The sequence below is a fragment of the Sceloporus undulatus genome, chromosome 7 (assembly GCF_019175285.1).
Source record: "Sceloporus undulatus isolate JIND9_A2432 ecotype Alabama chromosome 7, SceUnd_v1.1, whole genome shotgun sequence".
In the NCBI taxonomy this organism is placed as follows: Eukaryota; Metazoa; Chordata; class Lepidosauria; order Squamata; family Phrynosomatidae; genus Sceloporus; species Sceloporus undulatus.
The window spans coordinates 13,124,558-13,140,353 of NC_056528.1; the positions used below are offsets into that span (position 1 = coordinate 13,124,558).

The 15,796-nt window shown below is 44.5% G+C and overlaps 2 protein-coding genes across 2 annotated transcripts; both read right to left on the reverse strand.

The window, feature by feature from the left end:
* Window positions 1-1,748: 1,748 nt before the first annotated feature.
* On the reverse strand, window positions 1,749-12,210 carry GLE1 (GLE1 RNA export mediator). Its single transcript, XM_042480160.1, has 16 exons — window positions 11,287-12,210; window positions 10,224-10,451; window positions 9,734-9,859; window positions 9,424-9,572; window positions 8,929-8,989; window positions 8,083-8,337; window positions 7,280-7,502; window positions 6,780-6,892; window positions 6,157-6,226; window positions 5,563-5,705; window positions 5,220-5,410; window positions 4,923-5,052; window positions 4,226-4,330; window positions 2,581-2,663; window positions 2,223-2,286; window positions 1,749-2,062 (listed from the first exon to the last, which is right to left on the reverse strand). Exons 1-16 carry the CDS (start codon window positions 11,386-11,388, stop codon window positions 1,994-1,996), a joined length of 2,112 nt encoding a protein of 703 aa, XP_042336094.1. The 5' UTR covers window positions 11,389-12,210; the 3' UTR covers window positions 1,749-1,993.
* Window positions 12,211-14,030: 1,820 nt separating this feature from the next.
* On the reverse strand, window positions 14,031-15,306 carry LOC121936441 (outer dense fiber protein 2-like). The gene is given in 6 exon segments (XM_042478683.1): window positions 14,031-14,066; window positions 14,392-14,417; window positions 14,420-14,446; window positions 14,449-14,515; window positions 14,725-14,887; window positions 15,212-15,306. Coding segments are annotated over 6 exon segments (399 nt in total). The 5' UTR covers window positions 15,292-15,306.
* Between the last annotated feature and the right edge of the window lie 490 nt (window positions 15,307-15,796).

Below are 15,796 nucleotides of genomic sequence, written 5' to 3' on the forward strand. Positions count from 1 at the left end.
GTTTATGGACTGCACCATTGATACACACACACACACACACACACACACACACACACACATATATGACATGACATTTAAATCGGAGGAAAGCACTGCAGCAAGTCACACTGCAGCAAAGGAGACTGCAATGGAGCATGAATCCTCTGGAAAGAGCATGACTCACAGCAAAATCCGGCCAGAATGGGACCTGAATGCAGAATGAACTTCCTTCCCTTCGCAGCTGCACTGCAACCAAAGTCAGGATACAATACTCCGAAGCCCATGTCTGCCAGTTAGGTCCCTGTACAGTGAATTCGCTGCTATGAAAACATTGCAAGCCAGTTTTTCATGGCCGGCATCCATAGTTTGGGGGGATTGTCGGGCCATGTTCTAGAAGTTTGTTTCTGAGAAGATGTTTTTACTTCTAACTGGGTTATTTATTCTCTGAAGACGCCAGCCACAGATGCAGGCAAAACATCAGAAACAAACTCTTCTAGAATATGGCTACATAGCCTAAAAAAACCACATAAAAACCCATTCCAATAATGCTCCCTAGCCTGGATAAGGGATCCCACAAAAGCTGTAAGCAGAGACAGGTAAGTGCGCCAAAGCCCATTGACTTCTATGGGCCGGAGAGCACCCATGTTCACTCACATTTCAGCCCTGTTAAATTCAATCACAGATTTATTCCCCAGGGAAACATATGCTAGGTTGCACCTAAATTGGGGTGTGAGTCTAACCAGAGGTTGGGATCATGCGTCTTCCAGGTGCCATTGGACAGCATAACCCATCATCCCTAGCCTAGAAGGGGTTGCCATTATTTCCTCCCAGGCTGAGAGTGTGGGGCATGTCCAAGGCCTCCCAAAGACCAAAACTCAAACCACTAGATGACACTGTCCCCCAGGCATCGCTTCACCGAATCACACAAATCAACGGGGCACTGAAACAATTTCTGCCCCGGAGGAAACCAACATCAGGGCATTTCCATCCGAGGCCCAAGTGACAAAGGCCTTCTTCGCTAACACAGCGACCTATGGATGCGACGGATTACAACTCTTGCCAGCCCAGGCTTGCAAAGCCAATCTGCTGGGCAGCAGGTTGTAAATAACCCAGTTAGATGTAAAAACAATTCCTTTATTGAATGCCAATAACATATAACAATGCAAGTATAGGCCTCACTCTTTCAGATAGCTTGCTTAGGGCTATAGGAAAAGCTAAATCCTGTTTATCTGCAAGGAAATTAAGATCAGTATCCTGTGAGGTTTCTCTGGCACATGCCAAATACATATCCAAACCACGCAGTCATATTCGTCTCTGCAAATGCCAAATTTGCTCTTTAAATAATGACAATTTCTCACTGCAACGAAGCACAAAGCTCTTTTTTAAACTACTTTTTTATTAAGGGAGAAAGAGGGGGAGAAAATAATCAGCATCCCTCTTAAAAGTAAAGGAGCATTGCTTCTGATGAGTCAAAAATCTCTCTAATGCATCCATCCGCTCTTTGTATTTGAGTCAAAAACCTCCCTAATGCACCCGCTCTTTGTCTTTGCAGGCCATCTGACTCGGGTGGTTTGGCAAACGGCTGGCAATGTTTTAATTCAAAGTGACACCTTAAAAGGCTCCCTCTGATAATAAAGACGTTTAATGTCTAGAGGTCTTAACATTACAATCTTGGTGTTCCCAAGACAGTCATATTAAAATCCTGCAGTTTTTTAACCTTCAGAATCCAAATTTGTTCTTGAGATTGTTCATCAAATGCAACACAGAAGTATCCCATAATTTTTAATAAGAATTCATAAAATACATTTGAAAAAAGACAAAACCCAAACTGTGTTGCTTCTGAATCTTACAAAGCATAGAGGAAAGTAAAGCTCCTTGGTGTTCCTGAGGCATCCACAGGAGCCAACCTTTTCTTTAAAAGAGAGCAACTCTCTCTGGAGACTTGTCCATGAAATCCAAACTGGAGCAGGCCATTCTCTGAGCTTCTAGGAAGCTGTCGCTGGGAGCAGAGGAATCACAACCTCCAAAAGGATGGCGGCAGAAAGCCCTTGGGCAGAGAAATTTCTTTCCTTCGTAAGCACTCCTGGAGCAGAGGAAAGTGACATTTTAAACACGAGACCCTCAACTGCAAATCCAGAGATTGTCTGCATGACAAAGGTCACTGAAACCATCAAATAATAATAATAATAATAATAATAATAATAATAATAATAATAATAATAAAGTAGAAAGAGCCATACTACCTCCAAGAACTGCTTCAATCTTACGAGGGAGCCCATTTCTCCAGCATTTGTAATTGCTTCAATCCTACAAGGAAGAGAAACATGCAAACTATTGGCAGACAAAGTGAACACAAGACTGTGAAGATACAATGCAGCACAACAGGCCACACGCACAGAAGCAATTGCTTCCGAGATTTAAGAAAGCTATAGTAGTTTGTAATCTGGCACCAGGTTAAGATCTAAAGTAGAGAGCTAGATCCTGCCGTTCGAGAAAGATGCTTACAGTTTGAGAATCAAGAATGCTGAAAGACACACCAAAGATATACCCAAATGGAGACAGCATATTCCGACATGCTCAAATAATCAATCCATCTTGTACCTTGGGAAATACTCTTCTTTGATTAGGAGGACCATCTTCCAAAACTGCACTTGGTATTGCTTCATGAGAGCATTTCCACAGACCTGGAGGAAAGCAAAGTATATACATATACAATATTTTTAAAGAAGGTATCAGTTTGTAAAATTCGCTGAGCTAATTGTTCTCAAAAAATCCCTGGCAGCAAAAACTGTCTGTTTTTTATATGATTTTATGTTTTCGGTCTGCATGCTGTGTTTTTCCTATAACAAAACCTGTTAAAAATAAGCTAAAGTGGATGAGCCCTTGCTCCCAACTACTTTTCTAAAACTGAATCTGGCCCTGGAGGCTACATCTATAGCAACGGTTGTTCTTACTAACAATGTTAAGCACAACAAAGATAACAGGGCAACAAGGGACAGGCGCTTTGACACAGTGGTGACACAGGAATCTGCAGCAGCGTTCAGGATGAAAACAATAGGCCCTGCCAGCTTTTGTTCTCCACTTCCATTTTGTTCTTTGGAAGCATTGCCAAAGACAACTAGAAATACTGCTGACTATAAAGTTGTTCACATCGGTGGGAAAAGTCACTTCATCAGCATGCTTGCACATGGCACAATCCATACATCCAAACCAAGGAAAAATTTCCTACCCTGGCTTCATTAAAACAAGGGAAAGAAGAACTACCCAGGAATTGTAACAAATCTGACTTCCTTTATTTCCAGTTGACATCTGCTTGCATGATCCTGAGTTGTAACACCAGTGCTTGTGTCTAGAAAGGAGGACGAGGGGCTGGTTGCTCAAGGCTGGGATACTTTATTCGCTCAAAGCAACCAGGGTAGAAAAATAGCATTATGCTGAAAGACTGCATTAAAATGTGGTTCAAATAGAGGTGCTAGCCAAGAAACTGATGCAGCAAAACCAGCCGCCTGAAGCATTTCCTGAAGGCTTTTTTTAAAATGAAAATTGATGCCCACTTTTAGTGAATATTACTTAGCAGTGAATTGCCAAGTTGCTCTCTTGCAGGAGAAACAAAGAGTCCTGTGACACCAGAGACTGGCATGATGGACATAAGCTTCCACAGCTCACTTCATCAGGAACACCCACAAGCGGTTAACACAAAAGAAAATGTGTGACGAGCATAACTCACCCGCTAGAGTCTGATGATTCAGAGGGAAAAGAGGAGGCAGATAATCTGCAGCTCCTAAGATGTGTTTGGCTGAAGGCAACACATCTCAATCTTTTGTTAAGTGGCAAAGAAAGAAATACCTACATCTTAACCTCCTCTTCTACAGGACACTTGCTAACTGGAGCATACAACAGTGAGCTGTTCAGGTCACAGATGTTGCTAGCCCAATTTGCAACCCTACTAGAAGCTTATTCCAAGATGACTCTGATTTTTTGACCCAAACTTCACTCAGTCTCAACCTTCACCCAGCAAAATATTGTGAACATCTGCTTTGTTATCCTTAATATATCCTTCCTGAGTTTGTATGTTTCTACATTCAGGATTAGAAAGGGAGTCTGCAATGACTCTCTGTGTATGTTTAGTTTGCAATGTCATCATGATACCTCAGTAATTTCTAAATGAGCCCCATTTTCTTCTTCTGAAGAGAGCTGTAGAGAAAAGGAAAAGAGTGGCACACAGTTGAAAGGAGTCACTGCCTACCTCCAGGAAGTCAAAGAGAAGGGTGGCCGTCACGTCCGCCAGAGGCTCCATGTTCAAAATCTGTGCCAGCCAGTGCCACGCGTAATTCAATCCGTGCGGGTGAGCCTGAAGACCAAAGGAATCTGTGAAGACTGTGTGCTTGTTCCTACTACGAATGAAACTCACCCAAGTCAACTGTCAGCTTGAACTATGACAATTTAGAGCAAGGAGGGCAGCTGTCGTCCTCTGAATGTTTTCAGTCTACAAATCCCTCTCTTTGCCCTTGTCGATTTGGGGGAACAGTGAGAGACCAGGAATACAGGAAGGTACCTTACTCTGTGTCAGACCCTTGGTCCATTTAAGCCATCGCTACCATCTTGGACTGGCAGAAATTCTCCAGCATTTCAGTCAGGGTTCTCTGAAGATCCCTGGTATTCAGACCTGGCCACTCTGTGATGCAAATAGTAACCAAACCTGGCCCTGCTCAACGTCTGAATTCAAGGAAGATTGGGCATGTTCAAGGTGATATTATGGTTGTCAGAGGAACTGAGGGCCACAATAGCCCATCCCTGGTTTAGAAATCTCCCTCCAACCGAATTATGTGAATGGCTATTCTGGCAACAGAAAAAATGCTAATCGGATGCAGAAACTCAGAGGAAAAAAGTAAAGACCACGAATGGAATAGAACTCAAAAAAACAACAGTAACAATGCACATACCCCTTGCCTATCTCTGTAAGGCCACTGCAGTTGAAGCATAGCAGCATAGAGACGGATCATCCCAGACATCCGCTTTAAGAAGTTATCCTGTGGCTCAACTTTTGAATCTTTCACTTGGTAACCAAGCATCCTGTGTATTAGAAGACAAGTAATTCATAGACCAATTCATAGAAGAATTGTGAAGACCAACTCAAACCACAGCTTACAAGGAGCAAGTAAGGGACACAAGGAGAATAAGTTTTCTTGGTTCCTGGTTACTACTTGCCTCCGTTACATTTGACATTTCAATGAAATTACCTCTGATATTCCTCCATGGAGGTGCCTTCCTTCAGGGCTGGGTAGAAAGGGACAGCATATGGACACTTCTTGTGAAAGTGGGCCAAGATAAGGTCCCCCACCCGGGGATGCAGCTCCCAGATGCCAGAAGCCACCACAGCGATGGGGAAAGCAGCCTCGTGGTGAGATGCTACTTCTTCTTCACCTTGTTTCTGGGAGGCGGGGAGAAAAAGAAAAGAGGCAAGAGATGTCACCCTCCCGTAACCTTTTTAAGATGGTCAAATCAGAATTGATCGCTGTCTTTTGTTTTGTTTGTGGCGAAATCCTTTAGGACATGTTGCACAGCTCGCCTGACTTTCCTTACCACAAACTTTTCTGCCAGTTTGAAATAAACAAACTCCAGGCCTTCAGGATGCTGAGTGACAGAGACATTGTGGCCACCACAGGAGACAGGTTTTCCAGAAAGGAGGCTGTGGATCTTCTCAAATATCTGTTTCAACTGGGAACCTATAAAGACAAGGACAGAAGATTTTCCAAAGGAAGAAAGGAAGGCTAAGGAGGGTGTGTGTGTGTGGAAAAGTTTTGACAAGTACTGATATACAGGAGACAGAAATCTCAATTTGCAATGAATTGTTCACCACTGAAAAGCCTTAGTCTCAAGACTTTTCCAGCAATAGACACTGGGATTAAACCTTGGATCTTCTGCATGTAAAACATGGAATCGAAGTGCTATAACCATGTAGAATAGATACAAGCCTGTCTGCTCATCTGACAAAACATCCTAAGAGAATACCAAGAAGAGAGACGCGGAAGCCAATGGCAGGTTTACACAGGAGCAAGTGATCCCTGCAATAAAGCCCTGGGCCACCTAGGAATGTGTTATTAGTCATAAAGTGCCAACTGTGTGGCCAAAACATTTTACAGGCATTTGATGGGGTAAATGAAGCTCAATGCCCACCTGCTCGGGTAGAAATCTGGCTAACAGGGATGGTGGCTGCTTTCTGTAAATCCATTTTTATTTTTTTGTCCTGAAAAAGAAAGCCAAGTTCACAACTAAGGCTTGGATCAATTTTCAGATTTGTTTTTCACAGCAAAGGGGGAGTTCCCTCCCAAAAAATAATACTCACATATGAAAAAAAAAGGCTGAAATAAAGCTTTGCCCTCTCTTGCCAAAGTATACTTGCTACAGACTGCCCCTTGCAAAGTGTCAGTCACTAAAAAGGCACGGCAGTGAAAAAAGATGAACATGTCTAGAAGGCACAACTCAAAAGGAAGGAGTGGGAAGGAAAGAGGAAAACAAGAAAAAATGGTATACACTGCTCTTTGAACATGTTTCTGAAAAGGATCACTTTTTCTCATACGAGTCTCTAAGAGAGGGGTGAGATTTGTGTAGTCCTCCAGTTGTTGGATTGCAACTCCCAGCATTCCTCATTTCATTTATGCTACCAAGGAATACTGGAAGTTGCAGTACAAAAAGATGTGGGGTACCACTCCGTACTCAGCTTTGACCAAAGATACTACGATGAATTGATTCCCTCCATATTTTGCCCCAGTTCCCAAGAAACCCTGGAGCATCGTTACCTGGCTGTCTTTGCTGTTGGCCAACCGACTGAAAGAAGCAACGCACTGTTCTGACTCTTTCTGCAGCTGCTGGTACCACTGCATAGTCGTCTCCTCTGCCTTCACCTGAAGCCCTATGGAAGGTCACAAAACAACACAGTTACACTTTAGAACCAGAGGCAGCCCAAGAATACTAGCTTTAATTTCCCTTCTAAAATATTTAAATCGTTTCCTTAAATATCTGGAGCATCAAAGACTAAGAACCTGAGTTCTAGAAAACATAAGCAAACCAGGAATCCGCAATGCCCTCCCTCCAGACAGAAGGGTTTGGATCCCATCTTAAATCATATATAGAATGGAACCCCTTGAAAACAATGGGACCTAAAACATGAGTCATGACCAATAGTTATGCCAGCTAGGGATGATGGAAGGTTGCACTTCAACACATTTGGAAGCCATCAAAATGAGGAAAGGCTGGACTGGTCATGTCTCTCAGGTTTTCCTCCAGCATGCTAACTTACCATGCTTTGGAGCTGGCAGTTTTGCACGCTCCAGTTTCTGTAACTCCTCTTTCCTTTCTTGCGCTGCCGCCGCTGCAGCAGCTTCCGCGACCAATTCCTCCTCATGCCTCTTCTTCTCTTTGACGGTGAGGGCAATTTCTTGTTGCATTTTGGAAATCAGCTGATGCATTTCCAGGAGAACATGATCAGCAGAGGCCACATCTGCCTCAGTGGGGAACCCTCTCTGTCGGAAACCAAAAGGGAATGGAAGCTGCACTCAAGATTGCAATTACTATTAAAGGAATGTTATTGGCAGTTCTCAGCCTTTACCCTTCCATCTGTTTTGGAATTCAACTCCCAGAATCCCTGAGTTTACCCATGGTGGCTGGGGATTTCTGGGAGATGAAAGCCAACACATCTAGTGTATGAAAGGATGAGAATCACTCCATTGAACCACTGCAGGATCTAAACTAGTAGGATAACAGCTAAGCTCTGAGATTTCATCTGATCTGTGTTCTGAAGCAAACTGACTTGATCCATCTCTGATTAACATGGGAATTGAGATACAGTTATCCAATCACTTTTTTCAAATCCTATAATGCATCTCTTGACTCAAAAATAGAGGTCCCCCCAAAAAAAAAGCCCATAGGAAACAAATCTGTATTTCAAATTTAGAAATGTGTGAGGAAATAGATTTTGAAATTGAGAAATCAAATATAGTGAAGAACATGTGCTGGCTCAGGATCATGCATCTTGTGTTGATAAGGCTTTCCCTCCTCCCCAGCCCTAACAAAAGAACATCTCTTCTTCTGCACATCTTTTACCTCATTGGCCGCATGGACAATCCCCGACACTTCCCCACAGATCTGATTGCCGCGGTTACTGTACAGGGAGAGGTCAATCCCAGGCAAGTCTTTATGCCTGTAGTTGAGGCCGATCTGCTGGTTGATCCGCAAGACCTCCTCTTGGATGGAGTAGAGGCGGCGCAAGTGCTCCTGCTGCTCCTCCCTGTGAAGGCGGTCCAGCTCCTCTTGCCGTTGGCGCTGCTGCTCAGCTTCGCGTAGCTTCCGGTTCATCAGCTTTCAGAAAGGAGGAAGGATTTTAATATTTCTTTTAAGAAAAGGGATTGACAACAAAAAAGAAAAAGGAGCTCTGTGTTCTACATCCCTATCCTGAAGAGCTTTCAAGCTCCAAGCAGGATCAGACCCCATGTGAAACGACCTGGCCCCATTTCTTCCCAGGAGGATAGTTATTTCCCTTGATGGTTGATGATAGCAGCCAAAACTATGACAAATAGGGATAGCCTCTTAACTGGTTTGGGGTTGTTCTCCTTTTTTACTACATGCACCCATCTTCTTCCTGTTCCTTAACTCTTCTTTTATTATACTCCCACTTCCTGTCTTCTGATCTCAAGCTCTCCTCCATCTTTTTTTTCTACATCTTCAAAAAGGAAATAGTCATGAAAATAGAGGTGGGAGGAGAGCATAAGCCACATCTTGGATTTCACAACCCAACAGGCTTGAAGTCCATGCCCAAGCCAGGCTTTGGAGTATCTGGTGGCCAAGACTGGAGTCCTCCAAGGACCTCCCTGCTTTTGCTAACTCTGCACTTTCTTCCCTTCCAGACCCAATCTAAACCTAAGTCAGCTCCCTCAGCCTCTAGAACCAGACCTTTGCTCTGCGTCGGTGCTCCTCCTTCAGCTTTTCTTGCTGTCCCTGGGCTTCTTTGTTGCTGAAACACAAAAACACAAACAGCAGCTATGACCCTTGCAATACTCACAAAACCAGAATCAAATGTCTTTGTCGTTCCTCCAGATGATTTTTACCAGTCATCCCCTGCTAGGATGGGTAAAACAAACAAAATAAAATCTGAATAATGGGAAACCCAATTCAGATTTTGGAAACCTGGTATTTTTTTTAACAGTGCAGGTGGGGCTAAAAGTTATTTAAAAGATAAATTGCAGCTCCTGGATACTTTTGTGAAAGCAAATTTGCCTTTATTATGAGTAGAAAAGGAGTAGTCCTGGTACTTTGGAGAGGTCAAGAGCTGTCAAAACAACCATGGGGGTGACATGTGACCCCAGAGCTGATTTTTGCCCACCTCTTCTTCAAACAGGTTAAAATTGTTCCCGTTGAGATGAAGGGTGAATGGCATCAGTCCCTCACCTGTTCTCTATCTCTTGCCGCAGGTGCTGACATTCCTGATGGCGTTTCAATTCCTTCAGCTCATCAAAGCGCTTGAGCAATTCGCTTGCCTCCGCAGAGGCTGCCTTTACCACTTGCTCTTGCAGTTCCAGGCGCTGCTTTAGCTCTTCCTGCAAGTCAGAAAGAAAGAAAACGGAGGCTGAGAATGTGACTTGCCAAAGGTTACCTGGTGGGTTTCCATGGCCGAGTGAGGATTTGATCCCTGGTCTTCAGAATCCTAGTCCAACATCCAAACTATTACAACAGGCTGGCTCTCTTGCTTTCTACTTACCTTCCCTTTCAGCTTCTGGATTTCCTCATGCAACCGGATCAGACCATCTACCCTTGTGCTTTTGGAGAGAGAAGGTAGAGTATAGGCGTCGTGGTCACTCTCTGAAGCTCTCCAGTCCTTGTAACCCTGGTGTGGAGAGGAAGGGAAGCCATATTAGAAACTGATCTTACGACTGAGAGTTGAGAAGCAGAATAAGGGAGGAGTAGTTGAAGGGACGGGCTGCCACATGCCCAGGTCACTGAAGCCAATGCATGTGTGGACCTTGCCAACCTCCACTCAATTTACGCTGCGTGTGAAGTACAAAGAGTAAATAAGGTGGGAAAGGAAAGAAGAGACAGGAATGAATCCTAGCCTCCTGTATAGTGGCCTTTCCAAGCAGGCTTAGAAGAAATAACCGAATGCTATTAGGTTACGTTCTAATAAGCAGAAAAAGCAACATAAAAGCAGTGCCCTACTAAAGCATTAGAAGAAGAGCCAAGAAGAGCGTTACCTGTGCTTCATGGGGGGCTTCTGTGGACTGAGGCGTGGAGACCAGGTGGCTGGAAGGAGATGCATCAGGCGCAAAGGAGGACAGGCCATGGATGAGGACAGACTCCTGAACAGGCGAGGAGCTTGCAAAGAGAGGCGCTGGCTTTGGAGGGCAGGAGAGCATTTTCTCCAGCGCCCATCCGGAGCAAGGAGACAGCTCTGGGGGGCTGTGGTATTTGTCCAGGATTTCCTAAAGGCAACAGACAAGTAAATAAACACACACTTAAAACGTTCCTCAAAAGCAAGGATCTCATGCAGCAGGGACCCCAAGACGTTCCCATCACTGTGGTTGCTTCATTCGCCCCACAACTGCCTCGCTTTAATGAGCATTAATTTTAGAGTATGTGATTGTCTTTTATGATGTTTTGTAGCTTTTAATTGGGGGGGGGGGTTAGGGATTATGTTAGCTATGCTATTGTGATTTTATGATTGTTATCCGCCTCGATCCTTCAGGGAGAGGGCTATAAATAAACTATATTATTATTAGTAGTAGTAGTAGTAGTACTGTAGTAGTATTTCCACAAATTAAACCCTGGAGAAAGCACTCTGGAGAGAGCAAAGTCGAGAGATGTTTCTAGGCATCTTTGTTGCAGCCCCAGTAGAGCCCTCCAAGAGAGAAAAGGCTAAATAGCTCACAAAACTACAAATCCCAGAGTTCCATGGCAGTTATGGCCACGTCAGACACCGTCAATTCTGCAGCAGGGATGCAAAACTACAAATCCCAGAGTTCCATAGCATTGAGCTGTGCCAGTTACGGCTGTGTCAGGCATCAGTAGCAGGATGGAATGGAATATTGAAACCTTATTGAAAACGGGGCTGCGATCAGTATATCCTGCTGGGACCAGTGCTTTGCTGCGTTGGCCCCAGAGGTTTCTGACAGAGGAGGCTAAATGTCACATGGAACTACAAGTCCCAGAATGCCACAGCACTAATCCTCAGCGAGGCCCACTGGTTTGAGAGCTGGACTCTATATGACTCTGGAGGCCAGGGTTCGAAGTCACACTCTCTCAGCCAAGGGAACCCACCTGGGCTGCGTCGGGGCTCCATTCCCGGCTGTAGGAGAGCCTCCCCTTGCGGCTCCTCCGCAGCGCCTCCACCGTCTCCATCCGGAACCGCTCCGACGGCATTTTGGACTCGAGGACAGAAACAACCGTCCCTCGCAAAAGCCAAACTCAACTACGGCTCCACGCCGTGCAAACTCCGCTCCTTCCGTCCTAACCGCTTCCGCTTCCGGTTCAACTGGAAGTGTAGGTCTCAGACTATCAAAACTCATTATTAGTCCTCCAAAACCCACCCATCCCGTTCCTGTGCCTATCGCCCCATGTTGGGATTTGTAGTACTTCGCTTAGGCTTCCGTTTTGACTCGTCTCCCTAAGGAGAGAGCCAGGAAAAAAGGAGAGAAAATGGCTTCTATTATGAACCCGGAAGTGACTCTAGTTTATTCCCTCTATGATACAGAATGGAACCGTTTCATTGACTCTAACTGAAAGAGGCGTGGCTTCAGCATAGAGCCATAACTAGAAGAGTAGCACTGCTGCCTAGATATTCCGGGTTTCTATTAACATCTCCAGTTTCTCCCTTTTGCCAGTGTGACTTCTAAAGCTTGCGGCATCCCACTGTGCATTTAGTATAGTATTCAGTTTAGCCTTCCTGAGGCTAAGCGCCATTGTCTGTTTAGGCTGCAGAATTAATAGTTTGACACCGCTTTCCCAGGGCTCAGTGCTGTGGCATTCTGGGATGTGTAGTTTTGTGAAATACTTACCCAACCTCAAGCCTTAAGGAGGCAGGAAAAATTTATTATCATTATCACAGATAATTGTTTCATAAAGATCAAGCAGAAGGAACTTAATGTAAAGAACAAAAGTAACTTTCTGGCCTTGCATCGCACATCTTAGTGCAAATATTAAGACACAAACAGCGTTCAGTTCAGCAAACATTGGAGAAAGTCATGCCAGAAGTCCTCTCAAAGGGTCATGGCATGCAGATGTATAAAATGCTGTAAATATAAAAAGCTGTGTGTTAAATTCATAAAAATATAAGGGGTTTATTTGATGATTTTAAAGGATTTTTTGTTTCTGTTATGTGCCTTCAAGGCATTTTCTTGCAAGTTTCTTCAGAGGGAGTGTGCCATTGCCACTCTAGGCTAAGAGTGTGACTTGCCCATTGTCACCAATGGCCGAGCCGGGATTCGAACCCTGGTCTCTCCCGTTGTCCTACGCTCAAGCCCTATGCCACACTGGCTCTCTTTATTCTCTGCAGAACATTACAAAACAAAAAAAACATCCCATATAAACATACACTCATGCTTCTTATCATGCTCAGAAACGGAGGACGTAATGGAATCCTCTTGGGCAGAAGAAGGCTGTAATGTAGGACATGTCCTGGAAAAGGAGGACATCTAGGAAGACCACCAATGAAGACTAGACGCTAGGCTGTATTCGGAGAAAGGAACTGGCAAACCCACCTTGCCTCAGAAAACCTTGAAATCCATGGGTCGCACAGTAGCCATGAGAAAAGGGAACGCAGCAGCCATGTTTAAAGCGGAGGAAAGACAAAAAACGAAGCACACCAATGAAACTTGCAATGCTTTCTTTTTTTAAAAAAGCTTTACACAGCACCATTTCCATTCTCTTAAAAAGTCACACGTTAAACCAAATATAGGTTCGATGGTCTCATAATAAATAGTAAAATTCAAAACAGCAATGCAGTCGGCTGGTTTTTCCCTCCACCTTCACCCACAACACCACAACGCAAAACCATTAAAAAGCATCAAATATGGGGAAGACATAAGTGTTACTTTGTGCTTCCGCAAACAATCAGTTTCTCCCTACTTCACAAGCCAGAAGAGAACATCAAAAGCAATTCAGCCTTGCGTCCGCCCGCAATGGGGATTGGCACATGCAACTCCAGACAAAGTATTCCAAGATAACGGCAACTAAGAGTCACACAGAGACACACATCAGAGTGGAAACAAAACAGTAAGATGCACACCTGACAGATAAAACCTCACTGCTCAACACTAAGTCACACATATGAAAACGGTGGAGATCAAAAGTATAAGATCTGTAACTATGGATCCTGTGGATTTCTGCTGAAGAACAGCGCATATAAAATGCCCTTTCCTACAAGCAGGATACTCTGCAGACAGTGTAGGCTATGACTTAGTCTACTAGGGTGCCTCCTAGAATAACTACAAGAAATACAAAAAAGGATTCGTACCCCCATCTCGGCCCTACGGTAGTGGCTAATGGACACAGCTTTTACTGTGTTAACAACTCTTCAAAGGATTGATTTAAAATCCATTTTCTCTGCAGTAATAAACATGATCTTGAACTTGTAAAACTTGGACAAAAGCATTGACAAACACCCATTTTAAAAATACAGGCTGAATTACAAACCTGCAGGTTACTCGCAAAAGATGAACCTTGTTAAGGCACTAGAAGACCGGGGAAGGTAAAAGTGTCCCTGCACCTCTCTCTCTGCCATCTAATAAGCCTATGGTGCAGCCTGCCTGAGTAAAAGATGCCCTGCCACTCCAAAAGTAACAGATGGCAGAGTCAGCTATGGCTTCGAAAGAGGCCCCCACCCAACTGAGCCGTAAGAAGAGAGGATCAGAGGCTTAGGGGAAAGGGTTTGATCACAGGGGAGACCGAGGGCGGATGGGGGAGCTTGTCAAGGCACTGTCCCAAAGACATTGGCGTAAGAAGACTTGAGAAGTGGACGTAGTTTTGCATGCTGCGGTTGGTGCTCTCATGTTCAAGACGATCCTTCAGTCCTGGAGGCGGCTTTGGTATCTATGTTCTGCCTGTGAAAGACACAAAGGATTCAAACACATCATACCACACCAATGTCACCAGTACAACATTTCCCAACAGAGTAGGAGTTGCAGGCAAAGCAAGAATGACACAGTCAGAAGTAGTCTACATCTTATTCTAAGATACTATGTGCTCAATAGATGGCTGTTTTACTTTGGAAACAGCTCAGTGGGTTTCAGCTTAAATATTTTCAATGGCCTTCTTTAGGGGCGGTATGAAATCTAACTGCCAAATCTCTGATGCTGAGAATCTCATTCCTTGCGGGACAAAGCAGCTTTTCTCAAAGGAGGAGTCCCTGCTCTGCCCAGCACTCACGTCATCCTTGTTCCGTCGCAACTGATCATTTCTGTCTTTGTCCTGCTCAGCTGGTCTCCAAATCCAGTATCTTGGACTGTGCTGTTCGTTCCCTTGCTGCGGCTCGCTCTCTTGTTTGCTCCAACTGCAACAAGGCAGAAAAAATGAGTTTGATTTTGGGGAGAGGGGAGCCAAGAATCCTCTTTGGAAAGGAGATTGGTAACAGTGGTAGTCGATCTCAACTTTTGGAAGGTCAGAAAACATTCAACACACACGATTCCTCCACCACCTGAACACACACACACATACACACACACACAGCATTCTTCCTGGCCAAGAGAGGGAGATACCCACCTGCCTCTTGGCATCGTCAATAGCCATCTCCAGCTGACGGGCTAAAGAGCCACATTCCCGGGTCTTCTCCTCAAGCCTCATTTGGGACTGATGGATTGACTCCTCTCTTTTGGCAATGACCTGCAGGAATTCGATGTTCTGGCTGCTTGTTGCTTCAAGTTTCCTAAGTAAGAACCATAAAACAAGATATATATATACACACAAACACACACACACACATATAAATCCAAATCACCTGGGAAGGAAAATGAACTGTCTGGCCTCCCACAGGTATCTGAGAGAAACCGCTGTCACTGTTGTGGTCAGCCTTCCTCTGTAGGAGAACAGATCTGAGAGCTTCCTTTTTGGTTTTCCCGATACAGTACTACCACAGTCATGGCCATGACAACACTTTCTCAGTTTCAAATCCGAACCTTGTGCCAACAGTTGTGATCTAGTGGGCAAATGTTCCTACAGCATGAGCTCAGATTCCACTACACTCTCTAACCTCTCCATCTCTTCCAGCTTGTGGACCAGTTGTTTGTTCTCTTCTTGGGCCAACTGATATTTTTCTCTCGTCACCTCCATCTTGTCTCCCTGGAGCTCAATCTAAAATGGAAAAGGCAAAAAGGAAAACAAGTGTGAACCGTGTAAATTGTTTTAAGGAATAGCAGGGACCCGAGAACAAGAGCCAGATCTGGGGGCTCCCCTTTTTCCGTGAAGAAGGCCTCTGCCATCTGTGCTTCCCAGGGAAACAGGAAAAGACTTGTTGAAAAAGAAGGATGCACAAAGGAGTAGGCAAAGCTACTGTGTCCAGCACCCAAGTGGAACCAGGACTCAGTGGTGCTTTCTACCGTGATCTGCTTTCAGTCTCAGGCTGTAGACTTGAGACAGACAGAGTAAGAATAAAGAGATTCTCTGGGTCACAATGTATTTTGTTCCACTACTAAGTTACCCTTTAACTAGCCTGTCCCCATGAGTGCTCTGAATTATGATGGAGGTCTATCCCGTCAGAGAGAGGATGCTGGGCACGGTTGAGTCCTGGCACCTTCTGATTTACAAGTATTGGGCCCTTTTCAGGGCTAATTTTTAT

Coding starts and splice junctions, on each gene's coding strand:
- GLE1 (XM_042480160.1), bottom strand. CDS start 11,388: ATGCCGTCGGAGCGGTTCCGGATGGAGACGGTGGAGGCGCTGCGGAGG. Junction 5,706..6,156: donor CCAGATTTCTACCCGAGCAG/GTGGGCATTGAG, acceptor TTGTCTTTATAG/GTTCCCAGTTGAAACAGATA. Junction 4,331..4,922: donor CTTACAGAGATAGGCAAGGG/GTATGTGCATTG, acceptor TTTGGTCTTCAG/GCTCACCCGCACGGATTGAA.